The following is a 12,978-nucleotide window of genomic DNA, read 5'->3' as shown; positions in this document are numbered from 1 at the left end:
TTTTCTCCATCATCTGGTCCTTCATAAGAGCTCTGTTCTCACCTAGGCTATGAAGGTGCCAATGAGATGGGTGGGGAGGCTCTGAGAGCCTAGGGTGGTACTAAAGGCTGGTGCTTAGGACCCCAGGACAGGAAAGAGGAGCCGGAAAAATGACAGGGACGGGGAAGGTCACACCACCAGGCTGAGGCCAGGCCACCAGTTCAGAATTTCCAGGGCCCCCACTTTGATTTGCTCTGGTCCTTGCAGGTAGGAGGAGGCAGGCAGCAGTTCATGGCACTCAACAGCATCGACAGTGTATTTTTTGGCTGCACCAGGGGGCATGAGGGATCTTAGCTCTCCGAGCAGGGATACAACCCAAACCCCTTGCCGTGGAAACTCGGGGTCCTAACCACTGGACCAGCAGGGAAGTCTCATCAAGTCATAAGCCTTGATGGCAAAGATGCTGGTGCTCAGAGCAGGTGACCCAGAGGCAGCGTGAAGCCGACCTACCCTGTTGACGGTGTCCTGGACAGCTGGCACGGGCAGGCGCGGCAGAGACGTCTGGAAGCTGTACAACATGGGTTTTCGGCCTGAGAAGATCTTGACCATAAACTAACAAAAGAGAACAAAGGTATGGTCTGAAAGACGAGATTGTGTTAAAGGCCCAAAATCAGTTTTTCAGTGTATATGACTCGCCAACTGTTGACTGCTTCTCCACTGCAGCTCATCTCCTTCAATCCATTTTCTGCCCCAACCCCCGCAGGCCTCAGCAAACAGCAAAGCCCAAATAAAACCCAGGGCGAATGAAGCCCTGTGTCTGAGACACATCCTGCCCTGTCCAGGAGGTGCCATTCCCTGGGCACCCTGACACGGGGTCTGATTGCACTTCTGCACAAGGGGATTAAGTTCCATGTGCCTACTTCTGCAAGGCCCTCGGTTTCCAGATTGGCACCAGGGGCTGGGTGAGGGGCTTGGACCCAGAAGCAAGCTCAGGAAAAGCAGTGGGACCCTCTGGTCATTGACAAGTCTGGTGAAGGGCACACACTTGCCCCTGCTTTAGTCTGGAATGATCTAAACATGGTCTAGTAATTGGTCACCTCATGCTGACCTGACTTCGGAGAACTTCTGGGGCTCATGGCAGCAGTAGGGTGGGGGGCAGTGCTGTGATTCTTGATGCTGAAGAGCAGGTGGGACTCAACTGGACACCAGCTATGAAGGCCACCCTGGGGCAGGTCATTTCTCTTGCTTAATAAAGTGTGGACACCACCTCAGCATCTCTCCTGGGAGTTAAATTCTATTTCTCTGGAAATCAGAAATCTTACATGCAAGCAACAGCAGGAAGTCTGTTTGGGAAAGAGGAAAGGTGTGGTGTGGTGGGCTCCAGCATGGGGATGCCCCCCCTTTCAGAAGGAGCCCCAGGGGGCAGCATTCAACCACAGGTGGAGGTATCTCTGGGTGAGATCAGGACAAACATCCATCCATGCATTAGTCCAGTGACTGCTGGACCAAGGACCAAGGTGAGCTGGTGGAACTACTAAAAGCTAAGGGTGAGTCAGGGTGTCCTAGTTTCATCTAGGGAAACCACTTATCGCCCGAGTTAGTCAGAAAAGCTACAAAGAAGTAGATGGAAAGTACTTTTGTTTAATGGGTGACCGAGATGACAAACCCAGCAGACATCAACACCAGATATTCAGAACACACTCATTAAAGGAAAAGAGTCCCCAGCCCAAGCTCATGAATCACAGTGGGTCAGACTTCTCTGGCAATTACAGGGCGACACTCAAGTCAAGTCACCAAGGGGACTGTACAGCACAGGGAACTCTATGCAATACTCTGTAGTGACCTATTTGGGAACAGAACTTAAAAAAAGAGTAGATATATGGATATGACAGGCTTTCCAGATGGCTTGGTGGGTAAAGAACACACCTGCAATGCAGGAGATGAAGGTTCAATCCCTGGGTCGGGAAGATCCCCTGGAGGGGGAAATGGCAACCCACTCTAGTAACTATTCTTGTCTGGAGAACACCATGGACAGAGGAACCTGGTGGGCTATGGTTCATAGAGTTGCAAGGAGTCGGACAGGACTGAAATGACTGAGTGCGCGCGCACACACACACACGTATGCATAACTGATTCACTTTGCTATACGCCTGAAACTAACACAACAGTGTAAATCAACTGGACTTCAATACAAATTAATTTTAAAAAAAGGCACCAAGGGGCAAAGGCCCAGTGAGGACCCTTTCTGCAGAAGAGAAAGTCTCCCACACCAGACACCAGGCTGAGTGGGTGAACAAGACTCAAAAGGACATATCCTGGGTGCTCTCAGGGGTCCGTGGAACCACAGAAGCAGCAAGGAGGGAAGGGGGCTGCCAGGGGCCGGAGGACGGGGGCGGGGATCGTAAATCTAGTTGGCTTACACCGCTGTGTTAGCGTCAGGTGTACAACACAGTGAATCCGTTATGCGTATACACGTGTGGGTAGGTCCCTTAAAAGGGACAAGGTTTCAGTTACAAGACATAACTATGTTCTCTTTGGTTGGGCGTTTTTTGGCTTTGCTTTTTCTGTCTTCCTTTTCTGGCCATATCACTGGTCATGTGGGGTCTCAGTTCCTGACAAGGGATAGAAGCCCCTGCAGTGGAAGTGTAGTCTCAACCACTGGACTTTTCAGGAAGTCCTGAAAAAAGTATGTGTGGACACTGGGCCTGGAACAAACAACCCTGCGTCGGACCTTACAAATTTGCTAAGAGGGTGAATCTTAGGTTAAATGCTCTTACGTTCAAAGGCAAAAGGCATGGGTGGGGCCCAGGTTTCAGGGAGGGCAGGGTGCATATATTAGTAACTTTGGCAGAAATGAGGGTTTCCCAAGTGTATATTTATCTCCAAACACATCAAGCTATGAAACAGCCACAGCTTTGAGCCACAGTTAAGAATCATCTACCAGGGAGCTCCCCGGCAGTCCAGCGGTTAAGACGTGGGCTTTTCACTGCCACGGACTCAGGTTCGACCCCTGGTTGGGAACTAAGGCCCTACAAGCCTCGAGGCACGGCAGAAAGAAGCAAGACCCTCCCCACCAGCTGCGTGCTGGGGCAGCATTACCATCCAGATCTTGGTGGTGCGGCTCAACCTGCCGTGCTGGGTGAACATCCAGCCGTGGTAGGACAGCAGCACCTTCAGGGAGTAACGCATGGTGACGATGAGGGCCACCCACAGCCCCGTGCCGAAGATGACGCCGCTCACCACCTTCTTGGTCTGGCTGGACATGCAGCCACTGCCGAAACAAGACCAGACAAGCCGCGGGTTCATCAGCGAAGGAAGCCACGGCCCCGGCGCCGAGAGACACCACGTGTTCCCAGGTGGGGCGGCCTCCTGGGGCCACAGCGGAGGCTGCAGACCCCAGGCCTGATCAGAGAGAGGGGCCACCCGCGTTCACCCGATTCTCCCAAGACTCAGCCGTCTTTCTTCTGGATGTGAGATGAACCAGCCCCATCGGCTTTGCTGGTCCTTAAAACAAACCCAGACTAACAGGCATAATCAGGGAAAACAGACAGCTTCCTCCAGGTCCAGGCAGGACGAGAAGGTCACGGGTGAGGCACTGGCTGGCTCACAACAGGAGCTACGCCCCAGACTGATGACTGACCTGCGTTCTCCTTGGCCGGGAGCCGGCTGCAATTCTCTGCCTTCTGTTCCTGCTACTCAAGATGTTTTTCCCTTAAACATAGCTTTGCATTTCATCATGACTCATAAGGAATGCAGGTTACTTGATAAAACTATTACTTCAACTATTTATATCAAAAGAGCTTGGTTTTGATCTGCGTAGGGACATTTATCATGAATACATGTAGAAACTGATGCTGTTAAATGATCACTTAAAAACCTAGAAAGTATTTTCATTTGCTAGGGAAAGTGATATAGATAGGAAAGTGATCTGATAAAGATGGGACTTAAAAAACGAGAAGAAATGCAGCCACTCATACACCCTTGTGGGCTGGAGTTTCACTTGTTTTGAAAAACCACAAAATATTCACAAAATAATTTAAATAGCAAATGTTGGTGAGGATGTGGAGAAAAAAGGGAACATTTATGCACTGTTGGTGGGAATTAAACTGATGCAGTCACTATGGAAAACAATATGAGATTCCTCAAAAAAATTAAGAATAGAACTACCATATGAGTCAACAATTTCACTTTTGAGTATTTATCTGAAGGAAACGAAATCACTCCATGTTCCACTACAGCATTATTTACAACAGACAAGACATGGAAACTTAAGTGTCCATGGACAAATGGATGGATAAAGAAGAGATGGTATTAATATCGATTGATACAATGGAATATTATTCAGCTAAAAAAGGAATAAATGCTGCCATTTGTGACAACATGGATGGGCCTTAAGGACATTATACCAAGTGAAATAAGTCAGACAAGGACAGACAAATACCAGCTGAATTCATTCACATGTGGAATTTGAAATATGATGCAAATGAACTTTTTTTAATGAAACAGAAACAGACAAAGAAAACTAATATATATATATACACACATTCCTGAGTCATTTTGCTGTACGCCAGAAACTACCACAACATTGAATATTAACTATACTTCAATTAAAAAAAAGTTAAAAAAAGAAAGACATATACTGTATGGATGGTCTCACACGTGAAATCTGAAACAAATTTTTTTTTTAATTTGTAACTATATTGGGTGATGGATGTTAACAAAACTTGTGGTAATCATTTTGCAGAATATATATAACAAATCATTATGTTGTACACCTAAGAACTGATGTTTTCAAACTGTGGTGCTGGAGAAGACTCTTGAGAGTCCCTTGGACTGCAAGGAGATCAAAGCAGTCAGTCCTAAAGGAGATCAGTCCTGAATATTCATTGGAAGGACTGATGCTGAAGCCAAAGCTCCAATGCTTTGGCTACCTGATGTGAAGAGCCGACTCATTAGAAAAGACCTGATGCTGGGAAAGACTGAAGGCCAGAAGAGAAGGGGGCAGCAGAGAATGAGATGGTTGGATGGCATCAGTGACTCAGTAGACATGAGTCTGAGCAAACTCTGGGAAACAATGAAGGACAGGGAAGCCTGGACATGACTGAGCAACTGAACAGCAATGAACAAATGATGCATTTGGCATTAGGCACTTCAACTGAAAGCATTAGCAAAAAAAGCTTTCTGTTATATGTTATGCCCCTTCTAAGGCTGCAGGGGATGGCCTACCCAGAGGTCGGGGGGAGGCCGTGACTTCAGGGTGTTGGGGATCCTCTCCAGCAAGAATGTGCAGAACAGTCCTTGACCCTTGACCCTGGGAGCTGCTGGCCTGTAAACCTGGTCTTTCTAAATCTGGGCCAAGGATGGCCCAGTTTACTGCAATTGGTTTAGAGGGATGAAGAAACAAATCTTATAAAGACTCAGATTAGAAAGGGCTTTAAATAGCCGACACTTCTAAATATAATCCACTGTGAAGAGACCGCCCGCGGTCCAGAATAAATTAAAAGTTTAACAGGGATGCAGAGATGAGCTGTCTATAGTGGGACAGGCCTGTGACTCTCTGGAAAGAGAGGGCAGAGACGTGGGCAAGGTGATGAGAGAGAGACGGAGTCCCCTGCTTAGGGACCCTGTCGGGACTCCTGGCACCCCAGGCAGACCAAGAAGTCTGGCAGGTGCGAAGCGCGGGTTCCCCGGGGTGGGTTTGTACCCAGAGCCTCGCAGATGCTGACAGAGGTGTGAGCTGGGGTTAGGAGGCAGCTGGGGGCTACGCGTGACTCAGCGCGTCACACTGGCTGCTAAGCACCCCAGGGCCTGGTGAACAAGGAGCAGCTGTCGGCAGCAAGGGGCACCAGCCCAGACAAGAGAAGATTCAGACCTTTCCGTGAAAAGTGCTTAATCTTTTCTTGACTGTGATCAGAATCAAACTCGGTCCTGAGCCGTGAGCTTTCTTTTATGTTCCATTTTGCCACTTTATTTTCCTGTCCTTTTCTGAAGGCAATATTGAAATCCAAACAACCAACTTAGTAAAGGGCCCAGAAATTCATCTGTTTATCTTGGGCCAACCCCAACACTGCAGCTACGGCCCAGAGACCCGGTGGACACACTTGGGCTACAATCTGTCCCCCACCTTCTTCACAAAACTCCTGGCCCCAAAAGCAAAGCTCAGGAATTCCCTGGTGGTCCAGTGGTTAACACTCTGCCCTTCCACTGCAGGGGGTGCAGGTTCAATCCCAGGTCGGGAAACTAAGATCCCACCTGCTCGGAGGCACGGTCAAACAATGAAGAAAATTAAAAAAAAAAAAAACAAAAGCAAAGCCCAGACATGGCATGAGGACTTGCGGATTATCGTTTCTCCAGTCACAGACCTAAAATGTTCACCGATATAAACAAGCAACATGTGAACAGGATCAAAGGTCTGGCGTGGGACAAGCCACAGCCAAGGTGGAGGCACTAGACTGTTTCAACCAGAAAAGAGAAACCGGTATCCCACGGGCATTCTCGTGCAGTCCAGTTTTAGGACTCAGCACTTTCACTGTGAGGGCCTGGGCTCCGTCCCTGGTTGGGGAACTAAGATCCCACAAGCCTTATGGCACAGCCAAAAGAATAAAAATGTGCCTTTCAGAGCTGCAATCACAAACAGTGTAATGGAGAAGGGGTGGGGTAGGCTTAGCCCCATGCGGGTCCCATCACTGGGCCCCCCCAAACGCCAAGGCAGAGGTGCTGTTCCTGCCTTTGTCTGGCAGGAAGGTTCTCCGGGGAGGTTCAGGGCCTGCCAAGGGGGGCACAGGGGTCCGAGGTGCTGCACAGAGCTGGGTCTGGAGCCCAACTCCCCACTTCATCTCCGTGACTCTAGCAGGAATCCACATCTTTTTTTCTCAGTATTTTCTCGTGAATTTGTTTGGCTGCACAGGTCTTAATTGCGGCAATCGGGATCTTCGATCTTTGCTGTGGCCTGCGGGGTCTTTTGGAGAAGGCAATGGCACCCCACTCCAGTACTCTTGCCTGGAAAATCCCATGGATGGAGGAGCCTGGTAGGCTGCAGTCCATGGGGTCGCTGAGTCAGACACGACTGAGCAACTTCACTTTCCTTTTCACTTTCATGCATTGGAGAAGGAAATGGCAACCCACTTCAGTGTCCTTGCCTGGAGAATCCCAGGGACGGCGGAGCCTGGTAGGCTGCCGTCTATGGGGTCGCACAGAGTCGGACACGACTGACGTGGGATCTTTACTTGTGGCATTCGAACACTTAGTTGCGACATGCAGAATCTAGTTCCCTGACCGGGAATTGAACCTGGGCCCCCTGCATTGAGTCTTAGCCACTGGACCCTGAGGGAAATCCCAGGGTCTACAAGCTTGAGCGTTTCCTCACTTTACATCAGACAGCCCAGTGAAAGAGGTCACTGCAGCGCAGGGGCCACCGGGCAGGAGATGATTGCGGGAGCCAGGGTCACCCCCAGGACCGGAGGGAAGAAAGGACATCAGAGGGGCTCCACAAAGACCCTCGCGGGCATGGCCAGCATTCCCGCACGAGACCCCAGGCGCCACACACCTTGAAGGAAAAGTATCAACCAAAGGCTTCTCCAGGCCAAATCTCACGATATTAAAAAAAAAAAGGCAAGCCTATTTTCAAGCTCTTAGAAAACTACAGTCACTAGGATAAAGTGTTGGGGGTCCCCCCCGAGATTCTAAGTCACTCAGACAAGGAGCCGAGCGGCTGAATTCTCCCCAGAACCCCCAACAGCAGTCAGCTCTCGGAGTCCTACAACTCCAGGATGGCCCCGTGTACAAGGAAGACACCATGTCCGGAAGCAGTGCCTTGGACAAAATTCATTCTGAGGGCCCCCTGGCCAGGCTAAGTGGGCTGGCAGGCACCGCAGGATAGAGGCTGCTCTTCACACCTCTGGGCTTCAGAGAAGGAGTGACAAGGGACCCCAAACTCCCCAGGGGACCTCCCCAGGACATGGGGAGAAAGCTGTCGTGAGAATCATAGCAAAAGCCTCAAAGAGAATACCCAGAACAGACCGTCCTGACATTTGAAAAGACAGAAAAAGAGCAGCCACAAAAAAGGCAGGCATTCCCTAGACCCTCTGAGATTTGAGAGGCTTACTCACGTCGTGTCCAGGGTCCGGTTGATCTTAGCGATTATTCCCAAAGAGGGGTCGATCTTGGCGTACATGGTCGACATCACGCCCACAACCACGATGAGCCAACTGGAGGGACTCGCTGGGTACACGCCGGTGATGATGCCATTCTAGAAACAGACGGGAGCGCCGTCAGAAGCGCCCCAAGAATATTGGAGTGGGTGGCTATTCCCTTTGCCAGGGGATCATCCCAACCCAGGGATCAAACCTGGGTCTCCTGCATTGGCAGGCAGAGTCTTTACCACTGAGCTACCAGGGAAGCACATGAGTCAAAAACTTCTCTAAAACCGTCTCCCTGGAGAGTGACCCCAGGACATTAGAATCACCCTAAGTTAGAAGCCTTAAGTAAACATACGGATTCCTTAGCTCCCCTGAGACTGACGCAGGGACACTGGCCACCTTGCCCACCATGATGTCCTCTCCCCAACCTGCTGCGTCCAGGATGCCCCGAGACCCTCATTCTCAGATGCACCCCTCTTGCTGAATCAGACACTGCTTAACCGGAGGTATTAATATCTATAGGAGACCTCACTCCATGGCCAGAATCTCCCGTAAGATGCTTCAGCCAAAGCCCCACAGCAGCCCCTTAAAAAAAAATGTAGCAGGGAAGAAGGGTTAGGAAGAAATAAGACCTCCAAATCAGCAAAATGTTGATAGTTGTGAAAATGAGCGATGTGACTTTATTATAGCTGTGTGCCTTTATTATTTTCTTTACTTTTGTGTATGTTTCAAGACTTACAGTTTAAAAAAAAATTCATACTGAAATCATGTTAATAAGAGATTGATTTGACCAAGACAAAGGATTAAAAAAAATTTCAAAGCTTTACTGAATTCTCTTAGGAGAGACTACCATGTTATTCTCATTATCGAGAGGTATGGAAGATTTTAAACAAAGCTGGCTGCGGGTGAGGGGCGGGGGCAGGGAGGGGGAGCCTTCTGGTATTCTCCGAAGTTCTCTGAAATGTTCTTGTAAATAAACAGACACATTAAATGATAATGGGGGAAAGAAGGTTCTAGATAAACGGCCTCCACTCACCACACTCCCTACCCTGCAGCAGCTCTGCTAGCCTTGGCCCCACCCCCACCCCGGCCCCAGGTGCCCTAGGAAACCACATGGTTAGGGAGGTACAAGGAGGCTCCCAACAAGGTCAGGAGCGCAGAGGGCACTTCTCTCTGCAGGTGGCGCCCTCCTCCACTTTGAGTGGGTCACAGCAGCTGGGGCCTCAGGCAAAAGACGTACCTGATGCAAAGAACTGACTCATTTGAAAAGACCCTGATGCTGGGAAAGACTGAAGGCAGGAGGAGAAGGGGACGACAGATGATGAGATGGTTGGATGGCATCACCGACTCAATGGACATGAGTTTGAGCAAGCTCCCAGAGTTGGCGATGGACAGGGAGCCCTGGCGTGCTGCAGTCCATGGGGTTGCAAAGAGTCGGACACAACCAGGCGACTGAACTGAACTGAACTGAACCTGGGCCCCAGGACCCTCCAGTAGAGCCAAGGGACACCTGTCCAGCCAGGCCAGGTCTCCCTGGTCATTGCTCGCACCCACTCCAGCTCCCTGGCCTTTCTCAACAGCCCTCCTCTGAGCTGCCCTCTGAAAGGAAAACTGGACAACAAACCCAGTTTTGTTGGGGAATGGGGAGCGGACACTTTTGATACGCTTTCAACTTGCTTGAATTTTTTAAACATGCATTTGTCCTTCTGTGACTTTCATTTTTTAGGAGAAGGAGGGATCTATTATTACTGGCAGTGAGAAAAGAGAACTCTGGGGACTTTTCCCAGCACTATCTCCCCGAACAGCAAAATTGAGGAAGTTTCAAGCAAAGAGCACATGCATGTTCACGACTGCTGTGATTTTTAAAATAAAATTAATTAAAAACAAGACACATCGGACTTCCCCAGCCATCCAATGGTTAAGACTTAGCCTTCCAATGCAGTAGGTGCGGGGTTTCATTCCTGGTCAGGGAATTAAGATCCCCCAGATGCCGCCAGCCAAAAACCCAAAGACATAAAACAGAAGCAATGTTGTAACAAATTATTTCAATAAAGACTTTAAAAAAAATGTCACTCTGCTGGCCTATTTGGGAAAACAATCTTAAAAGGAGTGGATATTTGTATGTGTGTAACTGATTCACTTTGCTATACATCTGAAATGAACACCACACTATAAATCAACTATACTCCAGTAAAATTTAAAAAAACAAGACACCTGGTTAAACACAGTAAATAAATGTCCACTCTTGCCGGTAAACAGAACTGAGAACTTTGCATTTGCTCAGCCGCTCAGTTGTGTCATGTCCAACTCTTTGCGACCCCATGGACGGGAGCCTGCCAGGCTCCTCTATCTATGGGATTTTCCAGACAGGAATACTGGAGTGGGTAGTATTCCACTTCTCCAGGGGATCTTCCAGACACAGGAAACGAACCCACGTCTCCCGCACGGGCAGGCAGACTCTCTCCCACTGAGCCACCTCGGAAGCCCGCGTCTGCATTTACATGCATCTCTTTCTGTGGTGGACTATTTCATCAGTGAGATATTTGTTAAATAAACTCTCTGTGGTTTCACACGGATGAAGAACAATCCTTTTCCGTGAAGCGTAGAGAGGCCCAGACTCAGAGCTAGAGACATTTATTCTCCTTCTACCCCAAAGGTTGCTTACCCTCTCTGAACCCTGATTTCCTCGTCTGCCCAAAGGGTCCCAATTCACCCCGCCTGCCTTACAGAATTTCTCCAGGATTTCAGTGAGCCAATACATATAAAATTGTCTCACAGGCCTTAAGGACCAGGAAACATACATAAGGTGCCAATTATCACGGGCACACTGAACCTTCAGTAGAGCCTGGAGTTTTCAAATAGGAAAGCGAATATGGTACAGATTGAAGCAAGTATCTGGAAACCTTGAATCTGATGAACTTCTTCTTCCAGGAATGAAGACCAGACAGATAGATCTGCCTGAGGGCCTCATGGCTCATCCGGAGGTCGATCCCATCTGGAGTGACTGTGAACTGGAAGGCCACGGCTTGGTGGGCCTCCGCCATGGTCAGCGAGCTCCTGGAACGACAAGGGCGAACAGAGCATGGTGAGTGTTGACCAGATGTCAGAAAACCCCTTGCTGTTGTTGCTCTTTAGTCTCTAAGTCATGTCTGACTCTTTGCGACCCCAAGGACTGTGGCCTGCCTGCCTCCTCTGTCCACAGGATTTCCCAGGCAAGAATACTGGAGTGGGTTGCCATTTCCTTCTATAGGGCATCTTCCCGACTGAGGGATCGAACTGGTACCTCTTGCATTGGCAGGTGGGTTCTTTAACGATGAGCCATTGGGGAAGCCCCTATATAGACGTGTGATCCATTCTGAATTTGACCATTTCCTCCCATTTGATAAATTGAATGTTACTCATGAACACACCTGGTTGTGATTGCCCATCATCTCTCCCTCCCTGCTCCAGTGGGATACAGACAACCCATTGCTGCCTCTGCCTGGAGGCGCTGGGTGGTCAGCAGAGTCCAGGAGCTGGAAATCCTCACCCCCAGGCCCCTGGCCATCCCACCAACCCTGCCTCCAGGCAACAGGCAGCCGGAGCCTCACCCAACTGGAATCCCGAATCCCAGGGCGGTTTAGCAACTTGCTGTGCCAGGGCAAATCCCATCCCTACCCACTAGGCAGCCTGGAGGCTGGCACATAAAGTCCTCAAACACATCCATAACAGCCCTGATCCTTATCTCAGGTGGGAACTGGGCTCAACACCACACACCTTGGCTACGCGGTAGCCACTCCACAAACCACTTCAGGTTCCAGAAGACTCCAGGAAAACCCAATGCACAGAACCCTGGGGCAGGGGGGCGGGCCTCCCTCCCGGTGACTTGGGAAATCAGACAGCTGCCACACTCATCCCCTGAAGGTTTGGCCCTCAGGGCTGGTTTCCAGCCTCTGCTAGGCGAGCACATTTCATTTTCTTGCTGTAAATATTTGTCTCCTTTCACCTTCTTCCTTGACCAACTCCTGACTCACCTCTTCCCTCTTAGCTTCCCCGACATCAGCCCTCCGCCGGTCTGCTCAAAGTGCCTGATGGCACCACCTCCTCCTAAACCCTGTGCCAACAAGCACACCTGCACACAAAGGAGCTAAAAGTTCATCAGTTCCGTGCAGTCGCTCAGCTGTGTCCAATTCTTTGTGACCCCATCAACTGCAGCACACCAGGCTTCCTTGTCCATCACCAACTCCCAGAGCTTCCTCAAACTCATGTTCATTAAGTCAGTGATGCCAACGTTCGTAGTAAACCAGAATAAAACCCCAAAACTGTGAGTGTGTGTATCCCTGCTGCTGCTGCTGCTGCTAAGTCACTTCAGTCGGGTCTGACTCTGTGCGACCCCATAGATGGCAGCCCACCAGGCTCCCCCGTCCCTGGGATTCTCCAGGCAAGAACACTCGAGTGGGTTGCCATTTCCTTCTCCAATGCATGAAAGTGGAAAGTAAAAGTGAAGTCGCTCAGTTGTATCTGACTCATAGCGAACCCATGGACTGCAGCCCACCAGGCTCCTCCGTCCATGGGATTTTCCAGGCAGGAGTACTGGAGCGGGGTGCCATTGCCTTCTCCGTGTATATCCCTAGCGCATGCTATTTTCCCTTTTCTCACCATGCAAGCCTCTTGGGCGCAGACATCAAACCCATCAGAATCAAGGGTAATGCGGTTTCAAACAACAACTGTTGTTGTTCAGTTGCTAACTTGTGTCCGACTCTTTGTGACCCCATGGACTGCAGCATCCCAGGCTTCCCTCTCCTTCAGTAGCTCCCTGGAGTTTGCTCAAATTCATGTCCATTGAGTCAGTGATGCTATCTACCATCTCATCCTCTGCCCC

At 49.8% G+C, this 12,978-nt stretch overlaps 1 protein-coding gene across 1 annotated transcript in view; it reads right to left on the bottom strand.

Annotated features, from left to right (window-relative positions):
* Positions 1–12,978, bottom strand: part of CPT1A (carnitine palmitoyltransferase 1A) — a 60,423-nt gene that overhangs the window by 30,586 nt on the left and 16,859 nt on the right. The window contains exons 2-5 of the mRNA XM_070360349.1: positions 11,021–11,174; positions 8,088–8,227; positions 3,079–3,250; positions 490–591 (exon numbers count right to left, since the gene is read on the bottom strand). Coding sequence (XP_070216450.1) covers positions 490–591; positions 3,079–3,250; positions 8,088–8,227; positions 11,021–11,161 — 555 coding nt within the window. The 5' untranslated portion in view covers positions 11,162–11,174. The remainder of the gene's footprint in view (positions 1–489; positions 592–3,078; positions 3,251–8,087; positions 8,228–11,020; positions 11,175–12,978) is intronic.

This window comes from Bos mutus, chromosome 22 (assembly GCF_027580195.1).
Source record: "Bos mutus isolate GX-2022 chromosome 22, NWIPB_WYAK_1.1, whole genome shotgun sequence".
NCBI lineage: Eukaryota > Metazoa > Chordata > Mammalia > Artiodactyla > Bovidae > Bos > Bos mutus.
Note: the sequence above shows the minus strand (reverse complement) of the source record. Positions and strands in the feature narration are given on the sequence as shown.